The 20,063-nt window shown below is 48.5% G+C and overlaps 1 protein-coding gene across 1 annotated transcript; it reads left to right on the forward strand.

Annotated features, from left to right (window-relative positions):
* The first annotated feature begins 2,248 nt into the window (after nt 1–2,248).
* Nucleotides 2,249–19,339, forward strand: LOC149861680 (phospholipase A2 inhibitor and Ly6/PLAUR domain-containing protein-like). The gene is made up of 6 exons (XM_090050601.1): nt 2,249–2,361; nt 15,588–15,723; nt 16,865–16,963; nt 17,766–17,909; nt 18,552–18,695; nt 19,015–19,339. The coding sequence occupies exons 1-6, from the start codon at nt 2,353–2,355 to the stop codon at nt 19,248–19,250; spliced, it is 768 nt and encodes a 255-aa protein (XP_089906727.1). The 5' UTR covers nt 2,249–2,352; the 3' UTR covers nt 19,251–19,339.
* Nucleotides 19,340–20,063: the final 724 nt, after the last annotated feature.

Below are 20,063 nucleotides of genomic sequence, written 5' to 3' on the forward strand. Positions count from 1 at the left end.
AGGTCTGCTACCATACTGCTACCGTACTGGCTTACAAGCCTTCAGTAGCTACCTACTGGTGTAAGTAGTGGGATACTGACATGAAATATGAGTACATGGGGCCCCTCCATGGAGTCTAGCCATAATACATTTCTCCCTCCTTTCTTCCTCTCTTTCTTTTTTCCACCCCAAGTCCCTGATATACTTTATTTATTCACATACTACACACATTTTCTCTGAAAACCAGCAATTGAAAATTGGGCTTTGACTCTTAAATGAGGGAACTATTCACAAGAGGTTGATTAAAAGGAAAAAAAATCTGTTCCATCTCCTCCCCTCCTTCATTTTGCCGTCTCAAAACAAAGTGATGGTCTTATTTGGAGGTGTCTTATATGTGAATCAATATAGGACCTTGTTTGTGCCTAAAGGGGGTTCAGAATGGGCCTGCCACTATGTATATTGCACTAAGTTAGAACATGGCCATTTCCCAGGGAAACAAGATTATCCTTATAAGGAATTATTTGTGGAAACTCCCTGTACCCGCTCAATGGAACTGCCACCAGCACAAAGTCTGCACAAGTGAGTTCTGGGTTAATTCAATAGATTTCATTGATTTCATAAACATTAGGGCTGGAAGGGACCTCAGAAGATCATTGAGTCCAGCCCCCCGCCTGAAGAGCAGGAAGTCAGCTGGGGTCATAGGATCCCAGCAAGATAAGCATCCAATTTGCTCTTGAAGGTGTTCAATGTAGGTGCTTGAACCACCTCCACTGGCAGACTGTTCCAGACCTTGGGGGCTCGGACAGTAAATAAGTTCTTTCTTATGTCCAGCCTGAAACGGTCTTGCAGGAGTTTATGACCGTTCGACCTCATCATCCCCTGGGGCGCTCTGGTGAACAAATGTTCTCCCAGATCCTGGTGGTCACCTCTGATAAACTTATAGGTGGCCACCAGATCACCCCTGAGCCTGCGCTATTCCAGGCTAAAGAGCCCCATGGCTCTCAGCCTGTCATTGTAAGGTCTATTTTCCTGACCTCTAATTATGCATGTGGCTCTTCTCTGGACTCTCTCAAGCTTCTCCACATCCTTTTTGAATTGTGGACCCCAAAACTGGACACAGTACTCCAGCTGCGGCCTCACCAAGGCCGAGTACAAGGGGAGAATGACGTCCCGGGACTTGCTTGAGAAGCACTTATGGATGCAAGCCAGGGTTTTGCTTGCTTTACTAGCCACAGCATTGCACTGAAGGCTCACGTTCATCTTGTGGTCAATCATGACCTCCAAGTCCATTTCATCTGTAGTACTAGCCAGCGTAACACTACCGAGCCTACAAGGATGCTGCAGGTTTTTCCTCCCAAGGTGGAGAACCTTGCATTTTTTGGTGTTAAACACTATCAGGTTCTCATCTGCCCATTTCCTGAGCCTGTCAAGGCCAGCCTGGATTGCCCTCCTGTCCTTAGATGTGGATGCTTTACCCCAGAGCTTGGTATCATTGGCAAACTTGGCCAGTCCGCTTCTGACTCCAATGTCCACATCATTAATGAAGATGTTGAACAATACAGGTCCAAAGACAGAGCCTTGGGGGACCCCACTGGTCACAGTGCACCATGATGAGTGATAGCCATCAACCACCAACCTCTGGGTCCGACCACGGAGCCAGTTCCCCAGCCAGCAGATCATGGTGGACCTGAGGCTAGAGTTGGCCAATTTTGCCAAGAGGTGATTATGGGATACCAAATCAAAGGCTTTTTTGAAGTCTAGATATACAACATCAATCTCCTCTCCCTTGTCCAAGTGATAGGTCACTTGGCCATAGAAGGAAATGAGCTTGGTCAAGCAAGACCTACCTGCAACAAACCTGTGCTGGCTATCCCTCAGGTTGTTGTCATCGGCCAGTCCATTAAGAACGGCCTTGTGGCAGGAAGCCACCTTTGTTTCTTCCCAAAATCTCTGCTCTGTGACAATTTGGTTAGGATGGGCCCAGCAGAGGAGACACACCTTTACCTTCTCTCTTTAGGTAACCTGAGATGGATTCATTCCTGAGGGAGGGGGGAAACCTGCTCCCTCTGCCTCGTGACTGGTAGCACCTACCTGGGTGTGGGGCACCTACCTGGTGGGCTGGAGTCTGCCTGGCAACTAGTGATGTATTTCAAATTGGTTGGTCAAAGCCAACAGGTGCTGGCCTCCATTGGACCAGGTGAACGAGGTCACAGGGGCTATATAAGTTAAGACTACCTGGGGGGGGAGTGGACAGCAGCCATGCAGGGGACTCAGACTTAGAGAGGAGCTTTACCATCAGAAACTGGCTCTCTCCCCCGCAACTCATGAGCGAGGAACGGCCTGCCTCCAGCGGGGATCTCCAGCAGCCTTGGGATGATGCTTGTGAGTAAGCTACTCGAGATCTGGTTAGATATCTAGCTGGCAGTAACTCAGATGCATGATCAAAAGGCTACCTCAGCCAGACTGTTTTGCTCAATAGGATTTCTATGATATTGCTCTATCTTGTACCCTACTTTCACCCTATCCCTGTAATCAAGAAAGTTCTCCTTTGTGACCGGTGTAGGAGACTTATTGAGGGGTGGGTCTAAATTATGCCTAAGAAGCCCCTTGGGTCTGCAGACTAAGGGAGACTTTCCTTTTTGGCCCCCAACGTGGGGAAGTGCCCCAAGTGCCTGTACTGGGTCAAGTACCCATAGGACTATTAGGTCAGTGTTTCCCTGAGGACACAGGGCTAAGACAGTCCCTTCTCGGGGTGGTGGCAGCACACGTTACCCCCAGGCTAGCGAGTGAGCTCCAGGAAGGGGGACAGCCGGACGTGAGGCACCCCTGGGGAGGCACTCGGAGCCCAGAAGGTGGTCAGGAGCAGGGAGGTGAGTGGCTCAATGAAGGAGCGCCCCCTACTGGTCAGCTACAGGTCTCTTTGATGATTTTTTCTAAGACCTTCCCTGGGATACAGGTCAGGCTGATGGGCCTGTAGTTTGCAGGATCCATTTTCCTCCCTTTCTTGAAAATCGGCACGTTGGCCCTCTTCCAATCTTCGGGCACTTCACCAGAGCACCAGGAGTTCTTGAAGACCCATGCCAGGGGCTGAGCTATGATGCTCACCAACTCCCTGAGTACCCTGGGGTGTAAACTGTCAGGGCTGGTTGACTTGAAGGTGTCTAGCCTCTCAAGGTGTTCCTTTACAAGGTCAGCATTAATAGAGGGCAAGGAATCTCCGTCACCTGGACCTCCCTGTCCTGTAATGTGCAGGGGTGTCCCATGGGACTGATGAAAGACCAACGCAAAATACCCATTTGGTATGTTGGCTTTTTCTGGGCATCGGTTGGCAGCTGTCCCATCTGGTTTAACAGGAGTCCAATGTTGCCCTTGCTTTTCCTCTGGCTCCCCACATATTTAAAAAAGGACTTTTTATTGCCGTTGATACTTGCAGCTAGTTGGAGTTCAGTCGCAGCCTTGGCTTTCCTGGTTTGCTCCCTGCAGGTCCAAACCATTGTGGAATATTTATTGGCTTCATCAATATTTCCATCTCCTCCTGCCCTGTCCCATTGCAAAATCTCACCTCCTCATTAGACTTTCCACCCCTCATCATCTTGATAGGGGGAAAGGAGAAATTGTGACACCCATGCTGATTTCCATGCTGCTTGACACTAAATCCTGCCCCTCCCCAGAATAGAAACTAATACTATCTCCACAATGCAAAGTTCATGGCCTCCTGAAGTTTAATTCGATTTTCTTGGTGGTTATGAAGTGGAAGACAAAGCAGGCATTGAAGATTTTGGTGTATGGTCACCTGAACCATAATGGAGTGTGACAAATCACCACTGAAGATAGGGTGAAGATTTAGGTTGTCCTCGCACCTTGCGTTAGAGGGACAGAGCCAGGTCTATGGGCCACTCGCTGAGGTGTGTGTGTGTGGGGGGGTAAGGGAATCCAGACCCTTGGGTTCTTAATTAGTTCTGGGAGGGCAATTGGGTCTGATGGGTTACAGCTGGAAGGGCTGGGAACAAAGACTCCTAACTAGACCCCAGGGCGATCTGGGAATTGAACCCCAATCTTCCATCCCCTTGGCGGTGCCTCAATATACTAGTGGGTCAAGACTTTTAGAAAGCATACCAGTGACACCAGCTCCTTAGGTGGAGGCCTATTCCAAAGCCCACTGACGGCTGAGAGGGGAGTGGGACCAAGAGACTTCCCCTTGGCATGGGAGGATGAAGGCCATCAGGTCCAGACGGGCTGGGGATGGGGAAGAGGGGCATAATGCATGGAAAGCTAGAGGAACGGTGATTAAAGGGGCTCTGCCCATCTCAAGGAACGATGGGCATTAGGGCTGTGAGAAATTTCCCCAGCTGTTTTGTTTCAATGCTGTTTCAACCTGTATTGCGCTCAAAACAGTGAAATCAAAACAAAACAAATGGTTTCGAAACGGCCTTGAAAGGACATGAGGGCAGGTGAAACATCTCGAAAGTTTCACAGCGTTGTGAGTTTGGAAGCTGCAGCAGGGAACTAGAAAGTACGGAGGGGCGGGGGAAGAGGGGGAAGGACTGCTCTCATATTGGCGGTGACTGTTCGTCTGCCTGAGATGCTGCTGATGCTACCGTGCGGCTTACTAAGTTGCTACCTGTTGTCACATAAAGTGGTGGACTGGAGTGAGGCTGTAGGGGAGGAGAAGACCTCCTTGGGGCACGCTACCGTGTCACGTAGAGGCCCCAGCGCCAGTGAGGGCCTGCCTTAACACACACACTGTCAGACGTCACAAGTTTTGCTTGTCAGCAGCCTGAGGTGCAGTTTCCCAGAAACCCCTGCAATTATCTCTTTCAAACCTGGCAGGCTTCATGGCCTCAGCAGGGACCAGCATGCCTGCACTTTTCGCCCCCCTGTGCCTTAGCACACGCACGTGACATGAGTTTTGCTTTCAAGACTTTGAGGTGCAGTTTCCCAGAAACCCCTACACCTATCTCCTTGAAACGTGGCAGGCTTTATGACCTCAGCAGGGGCTATTATATCTGCAGTTTTCATCCAAATCTGCCCCAAAATGACACTGACTGTTATAGGCAGTTTTGTGCTTCCCCATTATAGCCTATGGGCAAAATGGTGAAACAGCATTGAAATAGTGAAACAGTTTTGACGAAACAAAATGGAACAGTGCTTTCAAAATTAAATTAAGTGAAACCTGAAACAAAACACTGTGTCATGGAAACAGAGAAACAAAGAAGTCAAAATGAAACAGTGCTGTTTCACACAGCCCTAACGAGCATAGTATTTAACTATGGCCAACTATCCACTACCTTCTAGCATGGCCTTAGACAACTCTAGTATATTAGGGAGGCATGATTTTTTTTTTACAAAAGCCATGTGAACTCTTCCCAGAGAAATCAGAGGATGCCAAACTGGGAGGGACTGAAAACTCTTTGGAGGATAGGAGCCGAATCCAGATGGATCTTGATAGGTGGGAGAGCTGAGCCAGAGACAACAGGGTGAAGTCCAGCAGGGACCAATGCAATAGGTTATGCATAGGGAAGAAGAATCAAAAGCACAAATGCAGAATGGGAGATGATTGGCTGGATGGTAGATCTCTGAGAAGGATCTGGTAGATCCCAGGCTCAACATGAATCCCCGTGGTCAATCGCGCTGACCAGGGGGGTTGTCTGCATCTAGTCACACTCACCTAGCAGCGGCCGCTTCATCTGGTGCTCCCACTCCCCAGCTGGTGCTTTGCAGGGAGAGCACCGGTGCTCCTGCCTGCTCCCCTGCCCCTTACCTCAGAGAGTGTGGTCTGAAAGGAGGTGCACCAGCACCCTCAGGGGGTGCATGTGCACCCCTGTGCACCCCCTACGCATTGCCCCTGATCTGCAGTGTGACGCTGTGCAGCTTCAGGATGCAGGTAAAAGAGAATCATAGAAAATGAGGGTTGGGAGGGACCTCAGGAAGTCACATCTAGGCCAACCCCTTCCTTAAATCAGGACCAGCCTCAACTACATCATCCCAGCCAAGGCTCTGTCTAGCAGGGTCTTCAAAACCTCCAAGGATGGTGATTCAACCACCTCTCTGTGAAGCCTGTTCCAGTGCTTCACTACCCTCCTTGTGAGAAAGTTTTTCCTAATATCCAACCTCAACTTCCCTTGCTGCAACTTGCACCCATTGCTCCTTGTGCTGCCATCTGCCACCACTGAGAACAGCCCAGCTCCATCCTCTTGGCAACCCCCTGCCGGGAGCATCATAGAAAGTTAGGGTTGGAAGGGGCCTCAGGAGGTCACCTAGTCCAACCCCCATAGAGCTGAAGGCTTTTATTAAATCCCCCTCAGTCTTCTCTTCTCCAAACTAAATCAGCCCTGTTTCCCCAGCCTCCCCTCACAAGTCTTGTGACCTCAGCCCCCGAACCAATTTTGTTGCCCCCTGGTGGACTCTCTCCAATGTGTCCACATCCTTTCTGTAGGGGGAGGCCCAAAACTGGACACAGGACTCCAGATGTGGCCTCCCCAGGGTCAAATAGAGGGGAAAATCACTGCCCTCGATCTGCTGACAATGCACCTACCAATGCAGCCCAGGGTGCCGTTAGCTTTCTGCACAACAAGGGCACCCTGCTGGCTTCTGTTCAGCTTCTTGTGCCCCAGGGCCTTTTCTATCTAGGATGGGAGGGGGATCTGGGGGGTTCGAGTTGGGAGGGCTGGGATCTTTGACACCTGGGTTTTTGCACAAACCAACAATGACATGAATAGAGCCAGTGAGGCTCACCCTGACTTAGATCACCTGGAGACTTGGATCATTTCCTCCATTCCTTCAGCCCTTTTCACCTTGCTCTTATGGGCATATACACCAGATCAAAACCTGTCCTGCAAGGCCATCACCGCATTCCACATCCAATTTGGGCTTGTTGAAGTGTCTACCCATGGATCAATGAACAGGAAAGACTGAGCATTATTATTCCCTGCCTCAAGATGAAGGGCAGACTGTTTTCTTGCTTTCACTGACAAGTGATCTTTGCCATATAACACATTCAGCAACACAACACCTTGCCTCATTGCTTTTAATTACTCTATGAGCACACAGCTCTGAAACAAAGTGGTATATTTTATGACCAGAAAGAGGTGAGCTCTGTACCTGCCCCAACTGAATCATGGCTAAATAATGAATAGGACCTTTTCCCCATACCAGAGTCTATTAATGTTCACCCTGTGAGAACGCCATTGGATCAATTTCCGTTTCGCAAGCTCTTTTGAAATGATGGTGGGGTTGAGTCAGGCTCAAATCAGAAAAAGAAAAGGTAGAGAACTTCCTTTCTGATGAAAGTGAAATTTTTTCCCTCCTTATTTCCACAGAATCCTAGGAAAGCTGGATGTGATGTTTAGTCCAACCCCCTGCTCAAAGAGGGATCATAGAGTCACAGAGAGTGAGGGCTGGATGGGAGCTCAGGAGGTCACATCTAGTCCAACCCCCTGCTCCATGCAGGACCAGCCCCAAGTAGATCATCCCAGTCAAGGCCTTGCCCACCTCGGTCTTCAAAACCTCAACTTAAAAACTGATCTGACCTGGGGGCAGAAAGGATCACCCCTGACCAAATCAGCCTAGCCAAGGGTTTATCTAATCTGCCACTCAAAACATCCAATGATTGGGATAGCACCAAAGGGTCAAACAAAATCTGACTGTTGGGGGTCACAGGCAGAATTCATTTAGGCTGGACGATGTATATTTGCCAGCCTCTTTTTGGGACCTCTTTCATATTCCACCACCCCAGAGCTCCTGATGAGAAACAAACCCTACCATATTCCAGAGGCAGAAGGCAGGGCAAGGTGGACCCTTGGACACTAACTGGAGACGTCTTTCCACAAGGGAGATTTGGGCAGTGCCCATGCCTTTGCACAGGGAAGGCAGCAGATCCATGAAGTTAAAATCTCCTTGGATTATTCCAGAAAGGATGACAGAGGTGGGTGAAGAGCTCCAATGGTCTTTAGCCATCTGACCCGAAGGCAAAATTGCCATCTAATGTTTCACAAGTTTAAATTCTTTTTGTGCCTTGATTCATAGATTCATAGAGTTGGAAGGGACCTCAGTGGGCCATCTAGTCTGAACCCCTACCCTTGGCAGGCAAAAAAAGAGTCACCAACCCTGGGGTCATGTGATCCCAGCCAGGTGCCTGTCCAGTCTCCTCCTGAAGACCCCCAAGGATGGGGTGAGCACCACCTCCCTTGGGAGCCCAGTCCAGATTCTGGCAACCCTGATGGTGAATGTCCAGCCTAAACCTTCTCTGTAGTAGCGTATGGCCATTGTTCCTTGTCATTCCAGGGAGTGCCCTGGTGAACAGATCATCACCTACTTTGTGTTGCTCCCCCCTTATGAATTTGTACGCCGCCACAAGGTCCCCTCTCAGCCTTCTCCTGGAGAAGCTGACGAGGTTGAGGTCCCTTAGACTTTCCTTGTAGGGCCTTCCCTGCTGGCCTCTAATCAGGCGAGTGGCTCTTCTTTGGACCCCCTCCAGGTTGTAGACATCCTGCTTGAAGTGTGGCGTCCAGAACTGGATGCAGTACTCCAGCTGTGGTCTGACCAGTCATGCACAGAGAGGGAGAATCACTTCCCTGGACCTGTGAAGCACCTACAGATGCATGACAAGGTGCGATTGGCTCTGCCAACTGCTTCATCACACTGGCGACTCATGTTCATCCTGGAGTCAACAGTGACTCCAAGATCTTTTTCTGCCTCAGTGGAGCTGAGAAGGTCGCCCCCCAGCCTGTAGGTATGATGGCAGTTCTTTCTCCCTAGATGCAGCACCTTGCACTTGTCCTTATTGAATTGCATCCTGTTGTTCTCTGCCCACTTCCCCAGCCTGTCTAGGTTGGCCTGGATCTGGGTCCTCCTCTCCAGGGTGTTAGCTGCACCCCATAATTTTGTGTCATCCATTAATTTGGACAGGGTGATTCTCACCCCCTCATCCAGATCACTGATGAAGATGTCAAACAGCCCTGGCCCCAGAACTGATCCCTGAGGGACTCCACCGCCCACATCTTTCCAGGTTGACACCGACCCATCCACCACCACCCTCTGAGAGCGACCCTTGAGCCAATTTGCTACCCATTCCACTGTGTAATCATCCAAGGCAAATCTCCTTAGTTTATTTATAAGGATGGTATGGGATACTGTGTCAAAGGCCTTCTTGAAGTCCAGATAGATAACGTCTGCCTCGACTTATGCGTCTAAACATTTGGTGGCCTTGTCTTAAAAGGAAACTAAGTTAGTCAGGCAGGACCTGCCTGCTAAAAACCCATGTTGGTTACCCCTCTGCATCACATTAGCCAGCGGGCTCCCACAGATGTGCTCCTTGATAATTTTATCTAGGATTTTCCCAGGGATAGAGGTAAGGCTGCATGGTCTATGGTTCCCCGGGTCCTCCTTCCTCCCCTTCTTAAAGATTGGGATGATGTTAGCTCTCTTCCAATCCTAAGGGACCTGACCCAAGCACCATGAGTGCTCATATATCCTTGCCAGTGATCCAGCTATGACCCCCGCTAATTCCTTCATTACCTGTGGGTGGAGTCCCTCCAGCCCTGGTGATCTGACTACGTCCAGTCCCTCCAAGTGTCTTTTTACCATGTCAGCCCTGACTGTTGGTCAGCTGATGTTCCCTTTGCTGGTGTCTGTGATGTATGTTTAGGGTTTGTCTAGATTCCCATTTAAGAAGACACAGGCAAAAAACTCACTGAAGAGCTCTGCCTTGTCCCTGCTATCCATCACTAAGCCCTCCTGCCTGTCCTGTATGGGTGTTATGCTACCCCACACCCTCTTTTTGCCCCCAATGTACCTAAAAAAGGGCTTTTTGTTGTCCTTAATCCCTGACGCTAGCCTGAGCTCTAGAGTTGCCTCGGCCTTCCTGACCGACTCCCTGCAGGTGTGGGCCAAGGAAGTGTACTCCTCTCTGCTAGCTCCTCCCTGCTTCCACTTCCTGTACGCCTCTTTTTTTGCCCTTAAGGTATCTTGGATGCCCCTGGTTAGCCAAAGGGGCTTCCTGGCCCCCTTGCCCCCTTTCCTTTGCCATGGGATTGACTCACTCTGAGCTCAAAGGATGGTTTCCTTGAGGAATGTCCACCCATCCTGGACCCTCAACGCATCCAAGTTCTTAGCTCCTAGCACCCTGATAACCAATCCCCTGAGTGTATTAAAGTCAGCTTTTTTAAAGTTCAGCACCCATGCCCTGCTGGGTATAATGCCCGCCCTTCACTGAATAGTGAATGTAATGTTTTGGTGATCCCTGTTCCCTAAGTTGCCTTGAATCCGCAGGTCCCTCATCAGGTCATCCCCTGTGGCCAACACCAAATCGAGCAAGGCATTGCCCTTGGTGGGACACCTTACCTCCTGTGGTAGGTGGAGGTCCTGAATGCGAGTTAAGAACCTGTGAGAGCGGTTAGATCTAGCTGACTGCTCCTCCCAGCATATGTCTGGGTGGTTAAGGTCCCCCATGACTACCACATCTCTGGACCTCACAGCCTCTTCGAGCTGCTTGGAAAATTCCTGGTCTAGCTTGTCGTCCTGATGCAGCAGCCTATAATAGACCCCCCCCACCAGATGCCTTTCACCCTGAGCCCCTTGGATCCTAACCCACAGAGTCTCTGCTTGACAACCATCTGACCCTAATTTGATTAGGGATGATGTGTACTGTTCTTTGACATAGAGAGGAACTCCTTTACCTTTTTTCCCTACTCTATCTCTCCTGTACAACCTATAGCCCCCTATTCCCACCACCCAGCTGTGAGAAGAGTCCCACTAGGTCAAAGTTGTTGCTTGCTAGCAAGGGCTCTAGATCCTCCTGCTTGTTTCCCATGCTTCTGGCATTTGTGTATATACACCTAATTACCCTGGTGGCTGTCCCTAGTCCCCCTTAAACTGCTGTTTAATAGGATCTTTGCTACATATCTGGGCTGGTCTTGTGGGTGTCTCTTCGTTTGGTGCTCCATGGCTCCCTCTGTACTCGTCCTCCCCTTCCCCCAAAGAACCTAGTTTAAATCAGTGGCTGAACTGATTCTGTGTTTAAATCAGTGGCTGAACTGGGTCCTGGGCAGACATTCACATACCCTGCGTAATTCCCAAGGGTCCATAGGCCAGCAGCCTGTTCCTGTCTTGCTGGTTCAGCACAGCTTCATCCAAGCCATCCATCCATCCACCCATCCACCCACCTATCCATCCATCCATCCCTCCCTCCCTCCATCCATCCATTCATGACTGGCATGACATTGCCCCCAACCTCAATCAATATCTTGGCCAGTACCTGATCCAATGGAGACCACAGTCTCAGTCTGAGGAGGGTCCATCTAGTGCCTGCTTTGAGGGGGTCCATGATCTCAGCATGTGGGATTGATCTCAGCATGTGAGAGCAGTACCCGGAATATCAGCCAGAACCTTTGACACTAACCCTACAATATTTCTATGCCACTTTTCTTTGGAGACCTCTAGGCCTCTCCTCATGAGAGCAGGACTGAGATGTAGCCATTTCTGGCACAGTGATAAGATTATAACTGGGTGCTACTGAGTGATATGGCCTTTGGAGACAGGAATTGTGGCATTAAAACCACAGCAACAATTTAATGCAGTAGCAGTCTTGAGATATCAATTGCCAGCTGTAAAAAGGACCAAGGTCCAATGGGTTCCTACTGGTATATCAGTGAGCAGAGAGCTAATTGATAACAGCCTGAAATTAGGTTATCTACAATTTGCTGTCATTCCTCCTGTAGTGAGAAATCCACCCTCTGTAGTTTCCTGGTATGATACATGTCAAAATGCGTGTATAAAAGACGTTCGATTTTATGACAGCCAGCTACAGGGATTTGAAGCACAAGGTAAGAACTCTTTCCTCCCCTCCCTCTGCCTTAAAATTACTCTCCATTCTTCAGTAGGTAGCAAATGCCAGCCAATGCATAAATATGGTCTTAAATTGGTATCTTGGGTCACATCCACTCAAAACAGTTGAGAAGTATTGAGTTCTTTTTGCCTCATCCTTATTAGCACTTTTTACTCTCAGCTGGGTCGTTCTTTGGATGTTCTGATGGAAATCATTCTTCTTCTTCTTCTTTTTTTTTTTGCTTACAACTTGGATAAATCACCTTTTGCCAAGATCAATTTTTCTGGAAAACTTCAATTTTTTCCCCTGTAAAAAATAGTCTAGGTGCAGGAAGAAGCTCAGCTAAAAGTCTGTTGATTTATCTATCCATGTAGCCATCCTCATCCTTCTCTAGGTCTACCTTGCCACCCGTCCCGTCTATCTATCTATCTATCTATCTATCTATCTATCCAGGCATATATACATCTTCTTTGCCCATCTGTTCCAAAACCATCTTTATCTATGACATTTCTCTCTGAAAAAGAAAATGTTTATTGTCAACTTTGCATTGGGAAATGGAGTGAGGAAATCTGCTTTAAAAATCCACAATAAAAATGCCAGGGAAGAGATTCTTAAAGGTGAAAGAGAAACCCCCCAAACTGAAAACAAAAAAAACCCTTTAAGAAAAGATTTTCATAGAATCATAGAAGTCGGGTCGAAGGGACCTTATAGATCTTAAAGTCTGACCCCCTGCCAGGGCAGGAGAAAAAATTGTGCTCAAATGATCCCAGCTAGGTAGGCATCAAGCCTCCTCTTAAAGCCCCCAGGGTAGGAGCCAGCACCACTTCGCTTGGAAGTTGGTTCCAGATCCTAGCCGCCCTGACCGTGAGGTAGTTCTTATGGATGTCATTTTGGAAAAAATGAGAGAAGAAAAAAAAGGTGTGATTGTCCCTTTCCATTTTGTCTTGATCAACTCTGTATAAATTGCAAATAGAAGTCAGGGTCTATGCCAGCACCTGCTCTTGATCTGGGAAGTGACCATCTCAACCACAACCCCCAAATTTCAGTAGGAAAGTTTAACTGTTTCTATTAATTTGAAATTTTTCCTATTATTTCATAGAATCATAGAACCACAGAAAACGAGGGTTGGCAGATGCCAGGTTGGGTAGTAGATCACTGAGAAGGATCTGGTGGGCTTGGTGACTCCCAGGCTCAGCATGAGTCTGCAGTGTGACGCAGTGCAGTTTTGGGCTGCAGGCAAAGAGAAATCGTAGAATCATATAAAAGGAGGATTGGAAGGGAGCTCAGGAGGTCACATTTAGTTCAATGCCCTGCTCCAAGCAGTACCAGCCCCAACTAGATCATCCCAGCCAAGGCTTTGTCTAGCCGGGTCTTCAAAACCTCCAAGGATGGAAATCCCACCACCTCTTTGGGGAACCTGTTCCAGTGCTTCACTAACCTCTTTGTGAAAAAGGTTTTTCCTGATATCCAGCCTCAACTTCCCTTGCTGCAACTGGACCCCATTGCTCCTTGTTCTGTCATCTGCCCCCATGCAGAACAGTCCATCTTCATCCTCTTTTGGGCCACCCTTCAAGGAGTTAAAAGTTGCTGTTCAATCCCCAGCCCACCAGTCTTCTCTTCTCCAGACTAAATCAGCCCAGTTCCCGCATCCTCTCCTCGTAAGTCATATGCCCCAGCCCCCAAACTATTTTTGTTGTTCTCTGCTGGACTTTTGGAAGGTATTTCCCTCATACCTTTGTGGAGCATCCTCAGAACAGGGATGTATTGCTCAATTGACCTTTTGAAAGAGGAGATCACATAAATGCCTTTCTTTTTTTTAGCATTTTCCAATGTCAAATTTCCATATTGCCTGAAAATGTCATCCTGATTTTTTTTTAATAGAAGAGTCCTGGGAAATAATTCCAAGGCACATAATCATTTCTGGGCCAACTGGGAAGGAAACTCAAAAAATCAAAATGGCCAACATGGCTTGCAAAATGGAGCTTGTGACCTTTCGACATGCTGCAGCAGAAAATAGTTTGAGTCTAAAAGGGACAGGGGGAGGGCTATGCAAATTGATAGGGGGTTATGCAAATTGATGAGATTCAATTAGAGCAGGGGTTCTTAACCTTTTTTGTGCCACGGACCCCTTCTCAGAATAATGAGCATCTGTAGACAGGAAGACTGCGATCATGTGCGATCTAGCGGCGGGTCTAATAACTACCGTAATTTCGAAGTAGTGATGAGCGTAAACGATATTTCAAGATATCTGCAACAACTGTAATGTGATATGAAAATATCTGTGATTTCTATTGGTGACAAAGTCACAGGTACAGCTAATACTACTGTGGTTTGTTGCCTACATTCATAATTGAAGGAAATGCTAAATTTCAGTTAGAGGTCAGTGAAAATAAAGATGTAATTTTTTTCCCATCCAAGTTCATGGACCCTGTGAAATCTATCCACAGACCCCTTGAGGGCCCGTGGACCCCAGGTGAAGAACCCCTGAATTAGAGGGATGATTAAAAAAAAGTGGCCTCGAAAATTCATGGCAGGTCTGTTAGACTGTCTCTACTACAGACCTGACTGTGGATGATCGGGGCGAAAACTCATTTGAGGCCCAGGAGTATGGACTCTGGTACATGGGAAGCTTTTTTAAAGGATTGCTGAATTTTGGGAGCATCCAACAGTTCTTCTGTTTTACTTGTTATGCCTGGAACAAGACAAATGTAGCAAAATGGCTGTTATCCCTGGAAGAAGCCATGTTGCGGTTCGAAGCAAGTTTACTGTGTTTGTCATGTCCACACCTAACAATGTAATAGCTGCTGATCCTTAGAAACACCCACCTTCCAGAAAGACTGCAGCTGAAGCTCTCCACACCCATGGATGACCACGCTATTGTATTTTCTCACATATCATAGGCACCTTTCCCCCAACAATTAGCCATCCAGAATTGACTGGGTGTTTTAAATTGGCTGTGCTGGGTGTTGGCTCTCCCCAGGCTGAATGCCCCAATGGTATGGAGCAGCAGCACAGGAAAACCTGTCACTGCTACAGAGGCAGCGGTGACAGGTTTAAACCTCTTAGAGCCACTGCCAAATTCAGCCTGGTGGGGTGAGTGTCAAGCCTGGATGAGTTGGTGCTGCAGCATGGCAGACTCTGGAAAAATCATTTCCCCTTACTCTGCCTTCCCGTAACAGGGTGCACATTTTATGGTATGCAGCTAAATACGGTATTACATTTTCCTCTGTTTTACCTGGGGTGGCACAGATGCTGAGATGGGATTTGGAGCCAGGCAGCTAGGAGGGCTGATTAATGGGTAAACTTAAGGTGAAAGGTGCCTTGGTGACTTAGGAGCAAAGACCTGGAATGTGAAAAAAGACATATGCTGCCAACAAAAACATATTGTGGGGCTAAAAGTGCTAACAAAAGACCTATTTTTAGAGCGTCTCTCATGCATGCTACCAAAAGGTCACATTTCCTCTTTTCCCTAGAGACCAGTAGCTGGATAGCGCACTTGAGAAACAGGAGACTGGGGTTCAATTCCTCTCCCAAATGTAGGTGAGGGGATGATTCAAACCAGTATCTTTTGCCCTCAAGAAAATTCCCCAACCACCAGACTTCTTTTGAATCTGAAGGATGGGAGATGTACAGGGGCCAGGAAGAGTGGATTGGGTGCTCAACTAGGGAAGAGGGAGTGCAGGGTTTTGGACCCAATGGGTGTAATATTCAAGCTGGGACTTTGCCAGGGATAAGGCAGAGGCTGTCAAAAAGGCCATGCCACAGTCATGATTTTCTTTCCCAGCTTCCCAGTACCAGACAATACTGCAAAACATCCCAGAGGAAGAGGCCAATCCCGCTTGGTACTGTACCCAACATCATGCAGAGTATCTGGGCCCTCCTGCTCCTGTCTGCACTCTTTGCTCTGGCTACAGGCCAAGGTAAGTTTCTATTATCAGTATTGTTTAATGAAGGTGTTGCTTTTGGGTGCTCAGTCCCTTGGGGTCTGACCTAGATGGCCTCCCAAGGTCCCTTCCAGCCCTACATCTCTGATTCTACAAGTCAATTCCATTAGTTTAGTGGGATCACTTCTGACTTACCCTAGTAACACCCATTGGCTTACCTGGTGTCACTCCCAAGTGTTTTACCCCAACAGCACCCAGTTGGCCCAGCAAAATGCACACACATTACCACTCCCCAACCCTGTTCAAAGGGTCCTCAGAAGAGCTTGGAGAGCACAAGCCCTTGGACTGAGTCCTTAGCATACAGCACGACTGGTATGTGTTGCACAGACAGCAAAATGTGTAGAGACATGGGCAGAGAGGTAGAAGGGGGTAGAATAGGTCTCCATTCTGGCTCCTAAGCCCCCTCCTCTAACCTACTGGACCCCACTGCCTGCTCAGGCCTGGGGAGAGGACCAAGGTGTCCTTCATTTCAGGTCAGTGTCAGGGAGCCTGTGGGTGTTCGTGTGGTTCAAGCATGTGATGGCCCCACTGCATCTGTCCCCGGCCACCAGGGGCAGATCCTGGGGGACGGTGGTGGGAGGGAAGTTTCACTCCACTTGAATTCCTGGTCCACCCAACTTTTAAAATCAGCTGCCTGAGAGAGACGCTGCCATTGCTCTTCAGGCAGCACCGAGGGAGACACTTGATTTCATGGCTTATTATCATCTATTTGATTCCTTCTAAACTCTTCATTCCAGAGGTGTTAATGGTCCTCTTTTCCTTTTTTAATGGTCTTTAATGGTTGCAAGACTCAAGGCATCTTTACTTTTGCAAAGGCTGCTGTCTGGTAGCCGTTCCCTAGTAAAGGAGCTCCTGTTTCACAGAAATATTAACACAGGTGGGGAAATGTTAACTCCAGTGAGTGTTAGTTCAATTTTCCATGAAGCATTGGATGTCCTGTCAAGAGGTGCAAGAAGGCTTGATATTGGTTCATGAATCTGAAAGAGAGATGTACATTGAACCACAGTGACTGCAGGATGAATGAAACAACATCTCTGGGTTATTTTTTGCCTAGTGCATTGTGATTTTATATGTAATATGTGATACAGAAAGTTAGCGTATATTCTGGCTTTGGCAGGTCTTAAATCATGTAGCTGTATGCCAAAGCATGGGAATTGTGTGTCTGAAAATCAGACCTGTGACACAACGGACAAGTTCTGCATTGCTGTGGCATCAGGTAAGTGAGAGGCAGCTTGGGCTGAACTTTCCTATGGCCTGAGGCGTGGATGGGGGGTCCTGGGCAAGGAAGTTGGAGGAAGGTGGTATCTCATGACCATAAAACATATCCCCTGTCCATCCCAATATGCTATTTACACCTGCTCTATCCATCCATACAGGAACCAATCCTCCTTCCTGCCCTCTGTCCACCCTCATTCCCTTCCTCACTCCTCTCTTTCTACCCCACTATCTAGCCATACCCCACCAGGTCTCCTTCAATCCATTCATATCCATAGACTCTGTCCACCTACCCACCCATCCACTCACCCACCTGCTATCTTTTATCAATTCAAGGGAGTTGTGGGGTGCCACATCTCTCCAGGCACCTCTCAACACTGGTAAGACTCACTCTAAGAAGCTTCTGTCACTGGCTCAGAGCTCCTCAGCTCTAGTCCAGAACCCTAATCTATCTTCCTTCTGGTCCTCCCAAGCACCTTACAGGGACTCCACGGCCTGAGGTGATCCTTAGGGTGGTTTTCTGGACTTCCTGTGGGAAAATGGAATGGTTCCTAGGACTCACTGCCTCAAGGCTACCCTGGGGCATGCTAGGACGTGGTATTCCCAGGTCTCTTCCTGACCCTTCTGATCCTGCCCAGGACTCACCCCTTATCCCCACCTGGGTGGGATCAAAAGGTTTCCAAGAATGGTGGTAGGACCTTGTCAGTCACCCAGAGGCAAGAACTGGGGAGGGAGATGGGTTAGGAAGAGCCCTGACAGTTTTGGGGGGAAATGGCTCTTCTTAGTGCCTCCTTCTCTCACAGGTGGCAGCATAAATTATAAGGCCTGCAGCACAAACTGTACAAACAAGGTTGTGATGATGACCATGGGGAACCAAAATCACCTTCAAGTGACCAACTTCTGCTGCAATGAAACAGAGTGCAACAAATACACAGTACCTTTGCCTGGTAAGTGTCTTCTCTCATTGTGCCCATTTCTCAGACTCTGTTTCCACATCTGAGGAGGTGCCCTGGTTCCTGCCACCTCCAAGAGAAAAGGACTGGTGCTCAATCTTCCCACCCCATGGGCTGAATGAGTGTCATGGGGCTCATCTATGCACTCCAATATGGCCTTGGAGAGACCTTGTGCCTGACCACGCTGACAGATTTCTGGACCTGTAGGGAACCTGGTGGGTTGGATGGGACTTTCAGGCTGGAGGCAGAGCATGCCTGCACTAGACAAATGCACTGGTGATAGATCCATTCATATCTATTATAAAAAACAGTTGGGGATGTACCTCTAACCACTGGTGGTGGACATCTTGTACCCACTGACATTCCAGAAGGGTCTGACATGGGATTGATTATGCTAGATCATCTTCTGTACATATTCTCTTTCTTAAAAACATCCACTTCTGCCACCGTCAGAGACAGGATGCAGGGAAAGATGGACTATTAGTCCAACCTGGTGTGGCTCTGACATTAGCCTACCCCATCCTCAGAATTTCCACACACAGAGCTACGGGGGTTTCACTGGAGACCATGCAAACTCTGAATCAGGGACGGGGGCTGCCTCTCTCAACCTCTGTCTTTGTCTTCTTGGGCACACAGACATGCCTATCAGCAACTTGAAGAATGGCATCCTATGCAATGCCTGCCAAAACCTGACAAATGAGAACTGCAGCACTGAAGTCATTGAATGTGTGGGCAATGAGGACCGATGCTTCAAAGCAAGAGGAACTGAAAAAAATAAAAGTGGGTTGTACCGGCCACACATGGGAGCAGCCTTCTCGGAGGGGCGGTTTGAGGAAGGTGTTGGTTAGCGGGTGAAATCCAGGTTCTTCAGACCTGAGCTGGGACCCTCGATATAGATGAGTCCCAGAGCTGGGTTGAACCCAGGGGTCTTGGTTCCCATCTCTAAACTGCGAGGTCCCCTTCCCATTCCAGAGTTGGGGTTTGAACCCAGGTATCCAGGCTCCCAGTCCCACTGTCTAACCCACTAAATGTCACTTACCTCCCAGAACTGGGCAAGAACCCAGGTGTCCTGACTCCCATCTGTCCTCTTCTTTTTCAGCTACAGCATTTGTCCTAATGGGCTGTGCCACATCTAACATAATCCAGTTTGCAGTGAAGGATGTCATCCCCATTGATGGCAAGCTCTATGAGCTCAGTGATATTATTACCACCACCCCTGCTACTTCCATCTCCCCGAACACCAGTGGGGCCAGCCAGCTGCCTGGGAAGGGATCCTTTACACTTCTGCTCTCCAGTGTACCTGCCTTCCTGCTGCTGTTTCAGCTCCTGTCCTGAGTCCCCTGAGGTGACCAGCTCTGCTGGGAGAGCTAACAGTACATACCTAGAGTGCTGGGTACTGTTTTTGGGGGCTACTTTCCTAGAAAATAAATGGGGAGCTCCTTTAGTTCAGTGCCTGCTGATATGTGTGTGGGGGGGGGCGGGTGTGGGGGAGAGAAGGGATGGCAGCCCCGTACAGGAACTTGGGCAGGGACCCATGCAATGTGTGAAGGGGTTAAATAAAATGTAATCAATAAGTAACATTAAATAAAACATGATCGAATGAGGGGTGCCTTTTAAAGGTGCCACAATATCAGCATGATTTGGGATACAAGCATCCACACACACATCCTAAGATCAAACCTAGGATTTCAAGTAAGAATGCAGAAGGTACAAACCGTCCTGATCGGCTGTGGGCTAGTCAAGTCCTTCATAATGCAACAACTACATCATATGCCTTTTGTCATCAAGAAATGAGCAGAAGCAAAGAGTCAGCATTTTCTAAAGGGGGCCTCGAGCCTAGCGAGGGGGCCCTTGAGTCTAATGAGGGGGGCACCGAGTCTAACGAGAGGGGGCCTTGAGATGGAGGTTGAGAGCCACTGATCCAGCCTTTCCACCCAGTTGTGACCACAGAAACAAGACCATTTCCATATACCCAGAGGGGCCCTTCCAAAAATTCCCAGTTGTGCCACTTGGAGTTTCGACCTCTGAACTTGCAGAAAATAAATTCCCTCTGTGGAAGACCTCCAACAGGAAAATCTCCCCCCAGCCACACACTCGCAAATGCTTATCTGTCTCCTCCCCACAGATGCTGCCAGTTGGCAGCCTAGG

This window comes from Crocodylus siamensis, chromosome 6, assembly GCF_052110815.1.
Source record: "Crocodylus siamensis isolate JL-2025a chromosome 6, ASM5211081v1, whole genome shotgun sequence".
Taxonomy (NCBI): Eukaryota; Metazoa; Chordata; order Crocodylia; family Crocodylidae; genus Crocodylus; species Crocodylus siamensis.